General features: G+C 50.6%; 1 protein-coding gene across 1 annotated transcript; it reads right to left on the bottom strand.

Moving 5' to 3' along the window:
• Window positions 1–41: 41 nt before the first annotated feature.
• PRPF8 (pre-mRNA processing factor 8) lies at window positions 42–19,154 on the bottom strand. Its single transcript, XM_084219291.1, has 43 exons — window positions 19,089–19,154; window positions 18,850–18,959; window positions 18,608–18,776; window positions 17,721–17,885; window positions 17,407–17,625; window positions 16,125–16,337; window positions 15,879–16,004; window positions 15,697–15,802; window positions 15,021–15,211; window positions 14,732–14,851; window positions 14,465–14,654; window positions 14,175–14,294; window positions 13,741–13,875; window positions 13,498–13,627; window positions 12,990–13,186; window positions 12,677–12,883; window positions 12,424–12,587; window positions 11,985–12,111; window positions 11,674–11,866; window positions 11,147–11,334; window positions 10,700–10,938; window positions 10,030–10,176; window positions 8,969–9,179; window positions 8,765–8,881; window positions 8,434–8,681; window positions 8,070–8,249; window positions 7,695–7,830; window positions 6,949–7,118; window positions 6,542–6,671; window positions 6,203–6,349; window positions 5,859–6,019; window positions 5,141–5,332; window positions 4,464–4,701; window positions 4,105–4,233; window positions 3,438–3,551; window positions 3,151–3,324; window positions 2,732–2,925; window positions 2,185–2,424; window positions 1,957–2,098; window positions 1,621–1,761; window positions 1,243–1,382; window positions 908–1,110; window positions 42–345 (listed from the first exon to the last, which is right to left on the bottom strand). Exons 2-43 carry the CDS (start codon window positions 18,947–18,949, stop codon window positions 191–193), a joined length of 7,008 nt encoding a protein of 2,335 aa, XP_084075417.1. The 5' UTR covers window positions 18,950–18,959; window positions 19,089–19,154; the 3' UTR covers window positions 42–190.
• Window positions 19,155–19,916: the final 762 nt, after the last annotated feature.

Genomic DNA, 19,916 nt, shown 5'->3' with positions numbered 1-19,916 from the left:
GGGGCCGCCCCCGAGGCGGGACCTCAGCGCTCGCTCAGCGCTCCCGTTCGTACAAAATTTATTGAGCGGAAAAGTGGGGAAAACAACAACGCGCGGGGTGAAGGGGGGCGAGCGGGGCGCAGTGGAGGGATGGGGCGGGCACACGAACACGCTGTTGAATATCAACAGTACTAAAGGGGCGCGGGCAGGATTAGGCGTAGAGATCCTCGCGGTCGGCAGAGTAAACCTCCCCCTCCTGCAGCAGCGCGAAGTTGAGGAAGTGAGAGGGGCGATGGACCTCGTGGTAAAACTCCTTGGGGTTGGCGAGCTGCAGCTCGTATTTCATGTTGGGGTCGTGGCGGACACCTGGAAAAGAGGGAGTGTCACCCACCTGAGCACCCCTTCTGCCTCCTCCACCCTTCAGGAGCCTAACACAGCCCCCCACCCTTCTATGACCATTTCCCTGACAGGAGAGAAAGTTCTAAACCTACAAAATCATGCCTCTTTGGGTTCCTCCCCTCAAGAGATTTACAATCCTTTTATGCTAGTCGAGTCTTCTGTCACTCTCATTTCCTGACCCCTCCTCCAGCTGCCCACGGTGTTCATGATACCAGGACCTCACTACTGGGAACAGCTTCTCTCTTGCATTTTCCATTATCTCTTCTGCCTGACAGGGATTAATTATTCAGTGGCGATAGACCATGCACTACAATCCTGACAGACATGGGATCTATTTTTCCTCTCGAGCCACCAAAAAAAAGCCCCATTGAACTGATATCCCAATGCTGGTACTATGGAAAGTTCAGGGCACAGTGCTGGTATCCTTGCCCGCCACTCTGAGGAAGTTTTGGAGGGGATAAGGAGCTATTAATTCCTCCCCGAGCTCCTCACAGTGCCTCTTTTCCCTCCTCTCCCCAGGCCAGCTCACCCATGAAGTTGTAGTTCCAGGAGCCCTGTGCTGGGACCATGAAGAAGCCGAGGAAGCGGTCGGACAGGAGCATCTGCACCCTCTCGTAGTGGGAGGGGAGGTACCCCTTGGGGTTGTTGCCCTTGTCCGTGTTCTGCCGGCCCCACTCGTACCCGCTCGGGGTCAGCTTGTAGGCTGTCAGCGTGCAGGAGCCAGGGGTGAAACTGAAAAGGAGAAGACATGAGGCAAGTCAGACTCACCTGGGGCAGAGGAGGGAAAGCAGGAATGAACCAACACTCCCTTTCTGCCCATTTTGAGTTCCCCAGCTCTGCCCTGGAAGCCTCCCTGCCCCTCACCTGCAGGTGATGATGATGGTCTTCTCTCCATCCCAGGAGGGGTTGTCAGCCATGACCTTGGCATGGGTAGTGACATCCTGTGGTGAGAGCTGAGGGGACTCATTTGGTTGGGTGTGAATCCACCCCAGAGGTTCCATTTCCTGACAAAAAGACAATGGTTTAGAGAAAAATCAACACCTTTTAAAATGAGACCACTTCAAGCCTGGCAAAAAGGACACAGAGATCACAGGCTTCCCCCTCAATTGATCTCAATCAAGTTTGGCTTCAGACGGAGCCCTTTCAGTCCTACAACTACAAAAGACCAAGGGAAGCTGCTCCACTACCTCAGGTCCTTTTTGCTGACCTTCCACCCACCCTAGAAGCTGAACCCCAACCCACCTTGAGATACTCGTGCTGTGGCAGCTGCCCTGGGAGGTGCACGGTCTGGTGCGTCCCCCACTGGGGCACCATCACAATGCACCGGATCTCCTTCACCTGGGGGTTGTCTGGAGGGCTCACTCCATACAGGTAACCTGCAATCTGAAACACACACACCTGCCTTAGAAGGCCAGAAGAGATCTCTGTGTAGCTGAGTGGGAACTCCTTAATTTCTGAGGAGAGCATCAGAGGGATTCATGTGGACAAACCACAGCAGGCTCCCAGCCCTTCACCAAGAGTTTCCCTCCTGGTGTGTTTGAGTGGGGCACAACTGTAACAAACTCCCTGCACACTCACCTGGGCCCGCAGGTCTGAGATGCAGATGAACTTCTTCAACACATTTTTGGGAAGAATGTAGGTGTAACCTGTCTCCTTTATGTCATCTGATGAGACATAGATGTGGTTCGTCCGCAGGTGGAGGTTGGCAGCAGAGATTGCTCTGTGAGGAGGAGACTGTGATCAGAGGGGGCACAGAACCTCCTTGAGCATTCCAACACTTTCCACCACCCCTGCCTGCCTTCCTACCTGACCCTCCACTCAGTCTTGGAGGAGAAGGTCTGAGTTTCGTAGTTGCTGGTGGTGGAGGTGATGATTTCATCTCCGTGTTTGTTCACCGTGCGGGTCTGCGTGGCTGTCAGCTGTGACTGCTCCTTGGTTTGCTTCTCAATTTCTGCAATCTGCTGCCTCTGCTGAGATGGGGCAGAGATCTCCATGCCCAGGATGATGTCTCGGATCTCTGACTGGGTCAGGGATGCAACGTTCACGCTGGAAGAGAAAATTCACCCGAGTCAGGCATTTCAAAATACATTCTGGAGCCGTCTCACCTTCAGGCACAAGCTCAGAACACCCACTCTGGGCAGTATGAAAAAATTAAACCACAACTTTTTAAACCAAAGCGGGGCCATGATCACATGATGCTTAGATCAATGATTTGGTGCAGACATTTTTATCTGCCTTACCACAAGGTTATTAAAATTAACCAGATCCCCTACAAAGCTGAGAGTGCACTGACAAAGGCCCCTGGCCACAGCCTTCAGGGCAGCAAGGAAAGGCTGACAGGATTTTGCCTTACTTGTTCTTCTTGCCATAGTCAGCAAGGATGAGATCCTTCAGCTGCACCTCCACCTTGATCCACTCCTCATCTGTCAGGGTTGGCCAGATGTGGTGAGGCTCAGTGATGGTTGTCTTGTCTGGCTTCAGGATAACTTTGGCTCGATCGTTATTCACGTGTAGCGCCCGGAGAATCAGGATCAGACGGGAGAATGCCTTGGAGATGGAATTAGGAAGAAGAAAATTAAATGTACAAGGCCCTAGTATAGCATTCCTCTGTTTGAGCACATGGGAATTGCCAGGGAAATCCATCTAAAGGAAAATCCAGGCAGATTCAGAGCCAAGTGCTCCCAAACAAATCATCAGGGATATCTGAGGCCTTGGTTCCTTGCCTCATTTATCAGCAGCAAAGCAAAATGCAGGAGACACATCTGTGCTTACTGTGTAGGAAGAGATGGTTTTCAGCCAGTCATCATAGAGATTGAAGAGAACCATCTGGGGTTCAGTGGCCTTCAGGATGAGATCACCAAACTTCTCCACTTTCAGACAGGCCTGGAAGGGCAGCTGCAACTCCGAGCCTTTGATCACAATATTGGGGAAATCCAGCAAGTGCACCTGGAGTTCATCAAGAGGAATTAGCTCACAGCTACCGCAGAACATCACAGGGCACAGAAGTGTCCTGTTATCTCCCATAGATTTTACACATCCTCAGGGAGCTGCAGCCTTACCTCAAGGGGGTCCAGCATGCCCTTCCGTGTCACTATGATCTGCTTTGGCTGCTCCTCCACGGGGAGGGATCGGATCAAGGCAGCCACTTCTTCAGCAGTCTTCCACTTGGCCAGCTGCAGAAAGACAGAAGGGTTAGAGAAGTATCCCCATGCCTCTGTGAACCAAAGGGACGCAAACCAAATTCTAAAAATACAACTGGAATTTATGGTTTGTTCCAGATCAGTGACAAGGCCCAGCATTTCCTCCTTACTGATCACAGAGGGCAGTTCCCATTCCTGGAGTTCAGTTACTCCTGAGTGGCTCAGAAAAAACCAGCTGGCTACTCCACCTCCCAGGATTTGCCACCTGAGCTTTCTCACTGCACTGGATGTACAGCCAAGTGCAGAGTGAATTCTGTAACAAGGAGCAGAGCACTCTTCCTCACACTCTGCTTGATGATGTGGGGTCTTTACACCTCAGAGCCTCAAAATCCTTGCAGCAGCAATGCCTGTGTTCCTCCACTTTCATATCCCATGCTCCTGCCTGCCTGATCACTTGGACTCTGGAGCTCCAAATTCATTAAGAGGCAGGAAGATGAAGATCTTTGTGATGTTTTCTGCTCAAGGCAGTGTCCCAAGCAGTCAGAGCCCACCCCCAGTTCACACCCAAGGCCCAGCCAGGCCCTACCTGTCCCAGACGCTTCTGTCCTGCCCACACAGATGTGTGGATGATCTTCAGGAAGAGCTGCCCAGTTCTGGGATTGAAGATGAAAATGGCTCCGTTGATGGGTTTTGTGGTCAAATTCCCTTCAAAAGTCTGAGGGAAAAAGTGAGGTGAGAAGTGCAGGGAGATAAATGGAGCCCACCCACCCTTTAGACAAGAGCCTCCTCTCTGTGTGCTTTGAGCAGGAACTGTGTGGGAAATGTGAGAGCTGCTCTGTGCACACTGCAAAAATCTGGGTCCATGTGCTGACTCCCAGATTTCCATCACACATGGACACCTCCACCCCATTCAGTCCTTCCTCTGAGACACCCCTCAGGCCTCACCTTGTGGATGGTGACTCTGTACACGTTGGTGTCATCCACAAACCAGATGATCTGGTTGGAGAAGAGCTCCCCATAGTTCTGGGAGGACAGGTAGGGCTCCGTGGGCTCTGAGGAGTAGAGCTGCAGCCCTTTGCGGATTCGTTCCCTCAGCACATACAGGGCAGGGTTTGCTTTCATGATTTTGGCCATGGCCTGCTGGATCAGAGGTTTGCTTCCAGGGAACCAGTTCCCATAAGCACTGAAGGAGGAAACAAACAGAAGTTGTTACCATCAGACTTGAAGAGGCAACAGTTCCACTCAAGTCTTTCCATGCAGCAGCCAGGCCCCTTTGTACTGCTGAAAATACAGCTTTGTACTGCAGTGTGATTTCTGTAATGCCCTGGGAGGTGGGCACCTATGGCTTTTACCTACACCTCCTCAGTGGGAAGCCACAGCACACACATGCTGCAGTCCCAGAAAAGCTGCACCATCTCCAACAAACACACTGGAGAACTGATTTCTGACTTTGCCCCTAGTTTCCAGTGAGAAATAGCTGTCCCCACTTGTAAGGGCTTTGAAACAAGGCCTGTCCTTCAGCTCCAACAACAGTCTGACAAAATATCCTAAGAAACAAATTATTACCCACAAACCACCAATTCCAACCCTAGAAACGCAACCACAGAAGGTGCAGCTCTGACCTGTGCAAGTTGTAGGCCAGATCAATGGCAATGAGCACCCCAGTGGGAGAGGGGTAGATGCTCATGTTGTCTGTGGTGTAGTCCAGGAACTTGGCCCTGGCGTAGCGCTCGATGTCGTGCGAGTCGTAGTCGCCCCAGCGCAGCTGGATATCAATCCAGTACTTCTGAGTGGTGGTGCTGTCCATCACATCCCTGAGGAGAAAGCAGGCCACAACAAGTTCATCTGGCACAAAATTCTCCTGCAGTAATTGTCACCCAGCATGGACACTGCAGCCAGTTCATATCCACGCTTCCACCCGGGAAAGGGACCCTGCTGCTCTCCTCACACAGCAGTGAATGCAGAGGCTGTTGAAAGGTTTCAGCAAAGCACCAGTGAGTCCACTGCTGTGCAGTCACGAGGGTCATCTCCCCCAGGGACTGTCTGCTGAGGATTCACTCCAGATTCTGGCTCTGGGCCAGTTCAGCTTTGTGAAGTTTCCAGAAGAACCTTCAACAGCTCAGGGAAAAGCTCACCCAGAGGAGAGAGCAGGAGCAAAGCCAGTGCTGGTGTTTTGCAAAGGCAGTGCCAGGAGGTGCTGCAACCACCCAGCCAAACAAGCCCTGTGCTTTGCTGGACACAATCTCCAGGGTCCCCCAGATGCCCAAGAGAAACAGAGGCTCTGGATGACAGCAGCTCTGCTCTGCAGGGAGACTGAAGAGAGGGAAAAGGGAAACTCACTTGGAATCTGCCAGCAAGGATGGACGTGACACATTCCACTTGTAGGAAGCAAAGAGAAGGATATCTGCACATGAGGAGTTCATCTTGTAAGACTTCCTGGGATGGATTGTCTCTTTCTGCACTGTCTCAATCTCCAGAGCATCCAGCTCTTGATCAAACACCTGGGGAAAAGGCAGTCAAAGATGAGATGTGCTCAAGCAACCCAGATAAGGAATCTATCCTCAACACCAAGGCAGTCAGGAAAATCCCATTTTCCATTTCTTCCCTTTCTCTGCCAGATTGCTGGAGGAAGGCTGGTCCTGCTCCAAAAGGGCACAGAAACAAACCAAGCCAAAACTGCTCACCTGACACAAATCCATGACAATGCTCTCATGGATCTTCTGCCACAAGTGAGCTCGGAAAATCTGGATGAGGGAAATCTTCAGCGTGGGGATTTTGCCATGCATGAAGATCCCTGTCAAATCCAGCTGCACCTGGAACCCAACATACACCTGCAAAGGAAAAGCAGCTGTGAGAACACACAACAGTACAACTGAGGATATTTTAAAAATGGATCATCTCCTGTTAAGGAGGTTTAGTACCTCTCTAAGACACGTCCTGAGAATTAATTGGATTAATTAACTGCTCTCATTTCAGAGGAAAAGTGTTGTCTGCTCCTAGAGGGACAAACACCAGGTACTTACATTGGCTCTGTTGATGGTAGGAGACCACCAGAGAGTGAATCTTCTGTTTGGAATTTGGTTCAAACCCGATCTCTGGGCATTTGTCAGCTTCTTCCACTTCATGGACTCCTCAAAGCCACTGGCCTTCTCCCTAGAAAGGGCAGACCATTCGATTCAACTGAATGAGATGCCCCTCATCTCTGCTGCCATGTGCCACTTCTAACAGAGACAGAAATCAGCCACGAGCTAGGAGGGTTGTTTCATGCCAAGAAATTTCCATGGGTTTCCAAGAAGTTCAGCAGCAGCTCCCTCCTAAGTGCCCTCACAACTGAACTACACAACGTTCTCAAGCGACCACTGAAAACCAGCAGAAAATCAACAGAACCAGCACAGCCTGAGCCCAGAGCCCACACCAAAGTTCCTCTTACCAGAAGAGACCCTCCCAAGTGGGGAAGTAGGTGCCCTTGAAGAGCGTGTGCTCCAGGATCCCTTCCACCCCGCCCAGAGCCTGGATCATGTCCGTGCGGTAATTGTTCAGGTTCCAGAGTTTGCCATCGTGGCGCTGGTGTGTCCACCAGAACGGGTTCTGCTTCAGCACCTGGAGACAACAGCGAGCAGATCATTCCCCTGCCTGCACTAACTGCAGGGACCAACACCATGGTGATGGGCAGGGAGCAGGTAAAAAGCCTCATGCCTTCAGTGCTGGAGGACAAAGCTCATCTACAACATGAGTTCTGTCAGTACTACTCTGCAATTCACTCTGGGAGAACCCCAGGTGATATTTTTATCTTTCAGGGACTGGTCTTCTGCAGAGCTGTCATTAAAGGTTTTAAATAACAAATTATTCCACTGTTACTAAAACTTAATATTTTGGAATGTTCGTTTTGGGATAATTATTATTCTCTCTCCAGAACTGATTCTGTAATATGTTGTTGTGTTTATTGTAGTTTTCTTCAATACACTGCAATCTATCTAAATTATTCCAAAGGGGATAAGCTACAAATTCTGGAGCATTTGTTTCCAAACAGCCTCTACCAGTCCCAACACAAGGCTGTAAATTCCTTCTGCAGCAGAGAGACTGATGTGAACCTGCAATAATGCAAGGTAAAAGGACTTTGTGTGGAACAGGTATCTGAACTTCATATTCAGGTAAAGAGAAATTCCCTGTCAGTACCTGATACTGTTTGAAGTCAGTCCTGACTCTCCATCCTTTATCATAAGCCAGAGTGTGCCTGTCCTTCTGGAAAAGGGTGTTAATCCGAGGAATTCCCCTGTCCCACGAGTCCTCCAGATCCTCCAGTGTCAGACGCCTGAAGAAACAAAATCCCCACACTTTGTTACCTCTCAATTTACAGCAATGCATTAATGAGTAGCTCAGCTGATGAGATCAGAGAAATGACACAGAGCTCAGGGCTCTGGCAGGGGACACTAAAATGCCAGAGGTGAGGGAACAGCGCTGCAGGTACCACAGGGCCAGCAAGGTCTCCAAAATCCCCAGACAGCACAAAACTTCCCAGTGCTGCCTGACCTCCCACAGGTGGACACACACCTGTTCTGGGCTATGGCCTCCTGTCGTTTCAGGGCATATTCTGCCCACACCCTCTGAGAGTCAATGAATTCACTCTCCCATGGCTGGATGTAACGGTACAGGTTGGGGATGAGCTGGTCCTCCTCATGACTCATCCCCGAGCGGAAATGAGTGATGCCAACATCTGTCTGCTTGGACCACCTGGAGCAAAGAGACAAGAATGAGGTAGGAGGAACTGGGACTTCCCTCATCACTGCCATGAGCTACTGTAAAGACAACACAGCTCTGTACCATGGCATGGTTTAGCACTCTTGGAATATTTTTAGGGTAAAGAGCACCTGAAAGAACACTCAAGTCATGCAGGAGTTAGAACAGCACAACTCACCTCAGGTCAGACTGAGGGATGAGGACGTGGCCCATGGAGAGCATGCCCAGCCCCCCCAGCTCCTTAGGGGTGTAGAACACCACAGGAGGAAAACGGCTGGGCATTTTGGAGTTCAGGCCGATCTTGATCCGAGTCTGGATTTTATTCTCACACTTCACCAGCAGATCAAGCAGCTCCTGAGTATTTACAACAGCTTCCCGGAAATAAGTCATCAAACCAATCAGAGCTGTGTTCCATTTATTGACAATCTAGAAAGGAAAGGAAAGGATCAGGTCCTGGCTCATTCCCAAGAATGTGTAGAAATCTGTCATAGATCTCCCTCCTCCCTTACCTTAGTGAAGGTTGTGGAGCCAGAGGCCATGAGGATCTGCCTCACTCTGTTGTGAAACCTCTGCATGGACTCATCATCCACACGCAGGAAGCACTGAGCCGTGCGCTCCTTGGTCACCTAGAGAGCACAAACCCATCAGTCCCCTCCTGGGAGCCCCTCTCCAACCCATGGCAACCCCACCCAGGGATTGCTCTCCCAGCCCACCTCGTTCTGCAGGTTCCAGACGCCGTCCTTGTGGGTGAACTCCTCGTAGCTGGTGCGGCACTTGGGCAGGATGCGGCACTCGAAGCCGCACATGTTGAACAGCAGGTTGGGGTTGTCCTTGCTGTACACGGACACGAAGCTGTTCTCCCACTGCACCGTGGTCACTGAGCGGGGCAAACGGTTCTTGATGTCCCAGAACACAGCACGGCCACTGCAAAACAGCACGGGCTCAGTGACACATCCTAATTTACCCAAATAACAACTGGGCAAGTTCTCAGAGCTTCCCTAATTTTTCAGCGCAGACCCCTCAGTTCTCAATCTCATCCTGAGCATCTATCAGTCTCCAACAGTTATTTATCACTCATTTTCCCCTGTTTCCTACCTGTTGGGGAAGATGAAACAGGAAAGCCCTATAAATATGATTGCCTGGCAAAAGATTTTGAGAATATAGAAACTATAAGTGAGATTGAAATGAAAGCAAGTTTTGAGATACTTTAGTTACTGAATGAGTGGAAAACAATGGTGTGGCTGGCTGAAGGTAATCGCTTTTTGATGGAACAACACCCTCTGCTTGCAGACAGATCCAAGGGTCAGAGTAGACCCTACTAGCTTAGAAGAAGGGGTCCAAAGAGTCGTTTTTAGGGTTTAAAAATATAAGACAGTACGGTAATGTGATGATTCTTATAGGCTGTATGTAAATGCTATAGGATTTGTATCTTGTACTAGACTGGTTAGTGAGAATTAGAATATTCAACACCGAAGAAGATTTATTGCATTGTAACAGGAACCTAGCTCTCTTACCTCTTACTCTCTTATCCTCTCCTCCTCTTTACCACTCTCTTCTCTCAGGCCAGCTCTGAGCTGCAGCTGGCAGCTCCCAGCAGGGCCCTGCACCCAGGCCCTTTGCAATAACCCGTGACCTGGCTTCAGAGATCTCTGGTCTCCATCTGTCCTGCCCCCTGACGCTCCTACACCTACCACTTCTTCCCCAGTCTCCAACAGTTATTTATCACTGATTTTCCCCTTTTCCCTACCACTTCTTCCCCAGCTGCAGCACTCACAGGTTCACGTCGTGCTTCATGAGGCGCATGCGAGCGTCCCGGGGCCAGCACTTCTTGTTGTTGTAGCCCACGATGTTCTCGTTGTTGGGGTCGGGGTGCTCTGTCAGGTACCGCTGGATCAGGTCCCTTGCCTCGTCAGCTGTAAACCTGGAAATGCACACAGAAGGATCTGGAATTACATGGTTGATTTAGCAACACCAGCCTGGTCAGAAAGATAAGGATTACATTAGGAAAAGCTGTTTGTGTCAGCCTGTTTGAAGGTAATGATCCCATTTTTGTGTCCTCCCAAGGAATGGGGAAATTTCATTAGCAACAGAGCAACTCAGGGTTTGGGTTATCTTTCCATGAAGAGATAGAAAAGGCATATTTTACCAGTCTCTAATTTACCAAATCCCTAACAACTGAGCATATTTCTATTTCTATTCATTTGTGTTTCTTGACATTTTTGTGTTTCTATTGGTCCAGCAAAACTGGAAATGTCTCAGTTTGCAAAAAAGCAAACTGAGAAAGCAAGAGGAGGCATGTGGACACCCAGTTATCCAAGGAAGTCTGTAAATTCAAATACTCCTGATTTTCAACAGCCAAGGGAACAAAAGGCAGCAGCAGGATGATATTAAATCTCCCTTGCCTTTGTGCTGACCTGAGGAAAGCAGGGCCCCAGAGATCTCACCTGAAGAAGATGTGAATCCTGTCAATGTATCTGCAGAAGAGGCGGATGGGATGGGCCACCTCCGTGGCAATGTCCTGGAAGCTGAGGAAGTCATTTGGCATCTGGGGAGGCCCAGCCATCTCACTGGCCCTGTGCAGGCCCAGCACCAGCAGGTCCATCACGAGCCCATAGTACTGGACAATGAAGGAAGCAAACTGCAGCCCACGGATAATCCCGTAGGAGTTTGTGTGATTCATGTCCTGAGGAGATGAAGGGGAATTGTGAGAAAACACATCAGAACCCTTTCACCTGAGCAGCTGCTCCGCAGCACGACCCAGAAGGGTTTTTTTACTCCCTCATCATTTTTCTTTGGCAAGTATTATGCTCCTTCTTTGCCATGGGTCCAAAAACCTCCTCCCTCACGGGTCCCTTTCAGCACAAACCCCCTTTCCTGACAACAACCATCACCTTGTAGTTGATCACCACGTTGTTCTTGGCTGTCATGTAGTCAGCAATGTTGTGATCGACGATGAGACGCAGCAGCCTGTTGAGCAAGGTCAGGTCAATCTTCTCATACATCTTCTCGAAGCGAGATTCCAGCATCACGTTGCACTCCCCTTCACTCGTTTCCCAAACATCCTGCAGGTTATTGATGCCTGAGGGAACAAACAATCTTGTGTTATCTGGCACATCAGAGCACAGAAGCAGCCAATGGATACAGGAACTCAACATAAGTCCTGCAGTGCCTGATTTTTCAGACTCTGGATCTTCCAGTCTATCCAGAAATGGGAGGAAAACTATGTAATCAACCATAAATGCTGTGCAAGCTGTCCTCCTCCAGTATACACACATGTATTAACCTAGAAAATACATCCCAGATTGTAATTATTGCCTGCAAATTGCAAAACCAAAATTCAGCTCCTAAGGGGACTCATAGGACACAAGTTCCCTCATAGGAAAAATAATTTTTACATGGACTCCAAGAGCCCACTGACCTTGGCACCACTTGTACACCAGCAGAGGGGGTGGCTCAGTGTCAGCAGGTTTGATCCAAGGAGGGAAGAGCCTTCGCTTATCAGCCTCATACCACAAGTACTGATCCAGATAAGCATCTGTGATCTTCTCCAGGGGCTCAACATCATAAACAGGGACCAAATGGCTGTAGAGATCCATGAACTCAATTCCCACCTAAAAAAAGAGGGGGGAAAACTGAGGCTGGTAGTTGAGAGAAAAAACAAGGTTTTTGTGCCATTCACCTTCTGAATGCAGCACAACATGGCTGGGCTTTCACCAGGCTTTCACTCACCTCCTTGAAGGCTCTCTGAGTCAGCAGATGTCGTTTGATTCTGGACAGAGCTTCGTGGGGATTATCATAAGCCTGCTCAATCAAGCCCAGCTCCTCTCTCTGTGACTGATTCAGGCGTGATTTCACACTGAAAACAAGGGAGAACAGCTCAGCACCTGCACACAAACAGCCTAAGGGCCACTGCATTAAACTGATGAATGATAATGTTCAACCTGTAAATCCTCACAATCCACATCCCCAAACTTGCAAGCATGGCAGTGGTTTTGCCCAAGTGACAGAGTCAATAGGAGCTCCCAGATTAATTGGCAGTACCAAACCAACAGCTTTACCAGTCCACCAGGGTAAATTTTACACCATACTCCATCATGGGAATAATGGATAAGGAAACAGAAGCCTTTCCCAGTGCCCCTGAAGATCAAGATCACTTCCCACTGCTTACCTGTAAGCTTCCTTCAGCCTCTCCAGGGCTAAGATCAGCAACTTGGTGTCATGCTTGTAGGACAGTGGAGGGAAAGGAATGGGGGAGAACCTCCTGCTCTCCAGCCAGTGCACTGTGGTTGTGTACACAGCAACAGCCTCTTCTGCAGTGATGTAAGGCCCATCCTGCAGAACCACAGCACCAGAATTGATCAGTGAAAGCTTCCTTATGAAAACAGCATTAATTTGGGCAATTCCAGGGAGGACAGAAGTACCTTCAGGTAATTATGCTGGCGTTCCTGCTCAGCCTTCAGGTAGAGTCTGGTCAGCCTGCCCAGGTTCTTCTTACAGACGGTTTTGTCAACAGTGGCTCCCCGGCGGATCCGCTCGCGGTTGTAGTGAGCTGTGTTTGTCCACCAGTCAGCTTTGGCCTTCACGTACCTCAGGATCATGTTCTCAATAGGAGTTGGCAGCCCTGGCACCTGGGGAGGGACAGGAACTTGAGGAAAGCAGGACTGGGAGTCTTCCAAGAGCAGCTCCACTTGGGTGATGTCAGAACTGAACCCAAAGGCCAAGTGAGAGATTTACCTTCCAGGGAATATTGGCCTTCCAGCAGCGCCAAGCCTCGCTCAGGTGCTGCAGGATGGTTCTGGCTTTGTTCTGCTTGATCCCTTCTGGCATCATATCCAGGATGTCGTGCATCACAGCTGCCCTGAGCTCCAGGTCAAAGTGAGACTCCACGCGCTGCTTCGTGACAGTCTTTGCGACACCCTTGGAGTGACGGCCTGGAAAAAGCAAAGTCCTTCAGAATTCTGACACCACCAGGCAGTGATTCTCCTCCTTCCTGAGGAGGTGCAGGATGTCTGGAGAAATCACACTGCCAGGAGTCTGGAGTAGATGATTAAGTGGTTATGGAGCAGGAAATCCCACTTCCGTTTAGAATATGTTCTGAGGGCACAGATCTTGAAAGAGCTCTAAGCTGGTCAATGGAGCATGGATAAGGACCACCAGTATGAACAGGAAACTGGCTGGCAAGCAAACAGTATTAATCTTTACCACACACTCCTCCCATGTGCACCATTTACAGGGTACTGACCTTCAAACTGCCTGGCAAGCAGATTCCCCAGCCAGCGTTCCAGCAGTGGGGTGATGCCCCTCATGAAGAACAGCCACACTCTCCAGCCTGGAGCCCAGAAACCACAGCCAGGACCTTTGCCCACAGGCCCCTGGAGGAACAGAGACATGGTAAGAGCAGATCATTTATTGACATTCCAGAACCCCACTCACCTTGTTCCTCAGTTTCCATGGGGTCAATATCATGTGGGAAGGTGGAACTCACTGTGTTAAACCTGTAGTAGATGAGATGTTTCAGGTCCTTGCACATTCGAATCTGCCTCATCAGTTTGTATTTGTACCGGTACATCCCCGTGAGCTGACCCACGTGGGCAAAGATGTACTGCAGGCCATCTGCCAGCTGAGACAGGGAACACAGTCAGGGACAACAACCAACACCTCAGACACCACCTCCAGCAGCCAGGTTTCTTGGACAGAGTGTATCAGGCCATACAAAGCTCCTCATGCTGCCTCAGACAATGATCAATTCTTATAAAGTAATATAAAAGCAGAATTTCAAACAGTACTGCATATTTTCAATGTTTCCCCTCTTCTCCGTAACACTGCAACATTCAGCCACTTTGTACATCCCATTTAAAATATTCCAATCCTCCTCTCAAGTTCTCACCACATTTAAAACTAAAAAACCAAAAAGTCTACCTGAAATGCATCCACATTCCCCAGTCTGTACTGGACGTGGCTGTCCACCACCAGCTTAGTCAGCCTCAGGACCTCTCGGCACAGATGGAAAGCATTCCCAAAACGGGATTTCTTTCTTTCCTGAAAAAGACAAAATATTCAGAATTTATGTAACAATGTCACAGAGAAGTGAAACAACTCCAGTTTGGTCAACAACTGAGCAGCTGAGGCATTGTGGCCTCTCTTTCCTCACTACACAACAACCTTCACATAAACTCTGCTCTTGTGTACAACAGCACATGGACTGGTACCTTTGTGGTGAGGGTCTTCACAGGCTTCAAGTTGAAGTTGTAATCCAAGTGAAGGTAATTCAGGTTCTTTCTGTGGATCAGCAAGTTCAGCATGTTGTAGCCCTGGCGACACACTTGCAGGCCAACTTCCACCCAGTCCAGCTTGGTCGACTGGAAAAACTTGGTAGCCTTGAAGGAGCGGAACAGGTACCTGGAGAGAGCAGAGACCACCATCAGCTCAATCCCCTACAGAGATCAGCAGTTCTCCACTGAAAAGGGCCCACTCACCTCTTCTTCTGGGCCTTGGGAGGTCTGTGTTTGAGTGCATTCAGGACATAGTATTTCAGGAGTTTCTGGTAGGACACTCTCACCTTGACTGGCTGTCCTGCTGGGCAGTGCTCACGGTACCTGTGGATAAATCACACTCCAAAGCTTCAGCTAACTCACATTTCTTAGACAAAAGTCTCTAGAGACTCTCCTAAAATCTCTAGAAACCAGCATAATGTCTTTATTTCATTTTCATTATAACAAGGTAAAAATGTCATGATCACTACATCAGCCTCAGGACAGAACTCACCAGTTCTTGACCAGTGGGATGTCAAGAGCTCTCCGGGTCCTGCCAGACCTCAAGTTGAAGGGTCGTGGTGCCCACAGCAAGGCAATGCCATTGGCTGTGTTATCAGTGTAGAGAGGGGTATCCTTCAGGAAAGGCTCCACAAACTCTGGCAACTCAAACTCTTCATCGTCATCAGGCAGAGGTTCCTGGCTCTGAAACACAGAAGCACCACACAAGGTGATTCCTGGTTGTTTCGCTCAGTTTCTGAGCTAAGCAAGTTAAAAATCCATCTCTGTGCTCTCATGGAAGAAGTGTGGTTGCACTGAGCATGAGAGAAGCAAAAAGCACTCAACAAGGCAAACTCTGGTACCAGACTCTGAGTTAGGTGTTCTGGAGGGAACTTCAGGGACATGTCAGCTCCATAAATACACCAAGGGCAACCACAAAGATAAATTATCTGTCAGAAGACTCTAACAGTATTAATTAGACATTGGGCTTTATCCTCCAGAAACCAAAGGAGACAACTTTGTGCAACTCCAGAAGTAGAAGACTAAAATGACAACTGTGGCTTTTTTTTGGTGAAAGGGTTGGTGCCTTCTCCTAAAATATCTACGTTTGTGTGCTGCTATCAGAAGCAAGATACAAAAGCCCCCTACTTCCACACCTAGGGTTTATCACAGTTAACTCAGTGACCCACCTTGACAGAATGTCTGTGAGAAATGGGGTTGATCAGAGGATCGAAGTAAAAAGCTGGCAGGTCAGGATCTTCTGTTTTAATGAAAACAACGTTTGGAGTATGATACCTGCAACAAAAAATAAGCATTAGAGCCTTTGACAGCCTTTCCCTCCTCTCCTGGCTCTGGAGGCTGCTGCTCTTACCAGGTGAGGTGCACATGGTGTGGCAGGTTGTTGTACAGGTACGGGAAAGCAATTTTGTACTCTGTCCTGATGGGCTGCCTGATGATGATTTTGTTGATGTCATTAAATTCATTCCAGTCTTCATCCCTTAAAACGAGACAAAAAACTGTTATGCAGGCATTCATGGTGAGAGAGACAAACATTTGTGACTGAAAACATCCCATCAGCCCTTTCCTAGATAACCGCTCTCCCAAACCCAACACTTACTGAAGATTGATGTCTCTGACGAGGGGCTCAAACTTGGGACCTCCAGGAATGGCCATGTTCAGTGCCTTGGAGGTGAAGAATGCTTTCAGGTCAAACAGGTAGAAGTAGTTGTCATCCACCAGGTCAGTGAGCAGCTGGTTGGCCAGGCGGTACAGGGTGGACATCATGGGCAGGGTGAACTGCCAGCGCTGGTACGTGGAGCCGTTCACGTACCTGGGAGAGCAGAGCAGGGACACTCCAGGCACAGCCACGGCACCAGAGGCACCAAACACCTTCTGCCACCCATCATTCAGCAAGGACAGGTAACACATGGGTGTCTCTAGATTGAAACAACACTGCAGCACTGTTAATTAATGACCACTCTGGAGTCCTCCTGCCCAGAAAATGCTGGCTGCTCCAGTTCCTCTCCTCCTCTGTGTCCCAACTGACACAGAACATCTCTGCACCTTGAGCAAATTTCAAATTCCACCTAGACAATGCAGGCTGTCAACTTTACAGCACAGTCAGTGTCACCATGGTATTTTCTGAAAAATCCTCTTTGCCCAGGATGTTCTCCTGGGAAGCTGAGAAGCCTCAGAGAGGAATGAAAACAATAATTATCTGTCTGCTGCTTTGGTCTGGAGAATGTGGTCTGGAGATTGTTCACCAACAGGTGCATGTTGGATTGGTTCCATGTGAATTGTTTTAACTTAATGACCAATCACAGCCAGCTGTATCAGACTCTGAGTCAGTCATGAGTTTTTATTATTCATTCTTGTTAAACCTTCTGATGTATCCTCTCTTTTTCTTTAGTACAGTTTTAGCATAGCATTCTTTAATATAATATAATATTATAAAATAATAAATCAGCCTTCTGAGAACTTGGAGTCAAATTCTCAAATGCTAGTCAGAAACACCAGTTTTAGCAGGTGAGTGGGTAACAGGCCTCCTGGATAGAGGGGCCTTGCTGGATGCTGAGCCACAGAATCCCAGAATGGTTTGGCTTGGAAGGAACCTTAAAGCTCAGCTTGTTCCAAGCCTTTCACCTTCCACTATGCCAGGTTGCTCAGAGCCCCATCCAACCTGGATCACTTCCAGGAATGGGGCAGCCACAGCTTCTCTGAGCAACCTGCAAGCAAAAGATGCAGCTTTCCAACACTCAGGTTCTCCCTCCCACCCTTGAGGGAAGGTTTTTCTCTCCCCACCAACATCACACAAAGCTTACACACTGCTCTGCATACCCAATTCATGCCCTGTTTGTTTTTCCCCTCTCCCAGTGAATTGTGCTACCACAGCCACGTACTTCCTGTTATCCTTCAGAGGCTGGTGGTCATAGAACCAGTCCAGCACAGGGGCATCCTCCTCTGGATCCAGCTCCAGCTGAATGGCTTCCAGGGGCTCCACATCCAGGATGTTATCAGCATAATCCAGAGGGGGTTCTTCATCATCAAATGGGGGGAATCTCATCCTCTTGAAGTGACGCCGGTCCCTCTTCTCCCGCCTCATCATAATCCACATGGAGCTGCAGGAAATCAGGGCAGGGTTAAAATCAGGGGGGGATTTTTATGGTGAAAGCAAAAAGGTTTGGCCCAGCTGGATGAAGCAGGAGGCACCTACCCCCACTGGGCAATGTAGACAGGCTCGATGACCCAGGGGATCTCGTTGACAAAGGAGATGGCGCCGGTGATGTGGTACAGGACGGGCACGTCGCGGATCTGCTCCCAGGGCATGGGCATGTTCTCCAGCAGCTTCAGCACAGCATGGGGCATGTACTTCAGAGCACTGCAGCCACAAGCAAGGGAAACCACGCTGGAGTGGCTCTCAGGGACAGCCAAGCAGCTGCCACGAGTCCAACAACCTCCCTGCTTTCCCTAAGAGCTGCTTATGTGAGCCGTTCCAAAAACAAATCCATGAATCTCTCACTCTGCCTTTGGACTAGCAAAAGGTTTTGGCTTTCAGGATGTTGCTAACAAAAATGGAAGTTTTAAAGTGAGTTTCTGGAGTTTTTATGGGTAATGGTAAGTCACTGCAGCAGGCCATGATGTGCACTAGACAGCTCTCTACACACAAACAGCAAAGAAGCACTCAGGATGCTTTTCAATCTTTAAAAAAACATTTCATACTCTCCCCAACCTCTTATAAGACACTGTATTATGCAGGGTAACGTTTTTTCTCATGAATTCAAACCAACAATTCCCTTTGCTGATACTGTTTTGCACTGATACCTCCCAGCAACAGACTGAGCTGCAGCTGACACTGAACGCCCTTTGGAGAAGGGGCTTCCCCTTCAATGATGCATTATCCAGGCTAATGTTTTTTCTCATAAATTCAAAGCAACAACTCCTTTCGCTGATCCTCCTCTGCACTGACACCTCAGGGCATTCTCAGCGAGCTACAACAGGCACGAAGAGCCCTTTGGAGAGGGATCTCTCCCCCCAACAACCACCAAGGCAGCCGCGGCGGATCCCCTGAGCTCCCCCCGTCACACACCGGCCGTCCCTTACCCCAGGTAGACGCGCTTGTCGTGCCGAAACTTCCTATTGGTCATGTCGCCGTGGTCGCGGATGATTTTGCGGACATGCTCGGGGGGCATGTCCTCCTTCTGCGCGTCCACGAAGCCGAATTTCCTCTTCTCCGCATAGCGCTTGGCCTGCAGCTGCTGCCACTTGCGGGCTGCGGGGACACAGAGGCGGCGGGTCACGCCTTGTCCCCCCCGGAGGATCTGGGGGGCCGGGGCCGTACCCACCTTTCTCCTGCAGCTTCTCCTCGGACATGTAGTCGGGCAGCGGCGCCAGCGGGTTGGGCACCGGCGCGCAGCCGCCGCGGTACGGGAACACGGCGGCCATGGCGACGCTACTGCGGAGAGCGTGGAGAGGGGCTCAGGGTGAGGTACGGGATCACGACGAGGCCGCCGCCGGTCGCTCCCCCGTCACTCCCGCCCGCCCCGAGCGCACCCCAGCCCCGCCGCTCCCCCCTGGCCCTCACCGGCAGCCGCGACCCCCGCGCTCCCCCACCACAATGGCGGCCCCGCGCCGCCGCTACCGCGCCTGCGAGACCCGGATGTAGGCGTCACTAGGAGCGCGGAATACCCAATCAGCTTCCAGGAAGTCTGACAGACAGCAGGGTTATCCTATCAAAGCGCGGAGATACGGGGGCGGAACCGAAGGCGGAAGAGGGGAGGAAGTTGTGTCTAGAGCACACTTCCGGTAGGGTGTCCCGCTTTCCCCGGTCCCGCCCTTCGCTGCTTCCCATTGGCGGAGAGGGGCGGCGGTGACAGCGCGGCGCCGCCTCTGATTGGACAGCGTCTGGCGCAGCTCACTGCTCGCTGCTGTAGGGGGCGCCACGGGCCGGGTCCTGCCCCCCCCCCCCCCCCCCCCCCCCCCCCCTCCCGGAGGGTGGTAGGGGCGGGGGGAGCCCTCAGGGAGACATTTTGGACATCCCGGACAATCCCGGTGATGTCCCCGCTGGAGCAGCGCGGGGACCTCCCCCACGGGGCCTGGACATCCCCTCAGGGCGGCTGAGCCCGTCTCCGCCAGCCCCCGTGACCCGGGCATGCAGGGGGATGCTGTACCGCAGTGATGGCTCACCCCAGCGCTGCCCCCATGGCCACACTGTGGCCCCTGATCCTCCAGCAAGAAACCACCCACCTCACTGCCCCCTTCCTGCCGCTCTCCAGGAGCACAGGTGCCCCCCAGCCCTCAGTGCTTGCCCGGGAGCTGTGAAAGCGTGAGGGCCAGCTCACTGTGGTGGGTTCCGTGGGTTGTCAGGGCTGCTCAGCAGCCGGGCAGGCTCTTGCCTCAGGGCTTTGCCAGG

Source organism: Fringilla coelebs (assembly GCF_963513975.1).
Source record: "Fringilla coelebs genome assembly, chromosome: 20".
Taxonomy (NCBI): domain Eukaryota; kingdom Metazoa; phylum Chordata; class Aves; order Passeriformes; family Fringillidae; genus Fringilla; species Fringilla coelebs.
The sequence above is the reverse complement of the archived record's forward strand: the minus strand, read 5'-3'. Positions and strand labels throughout refer to the sequence as shown.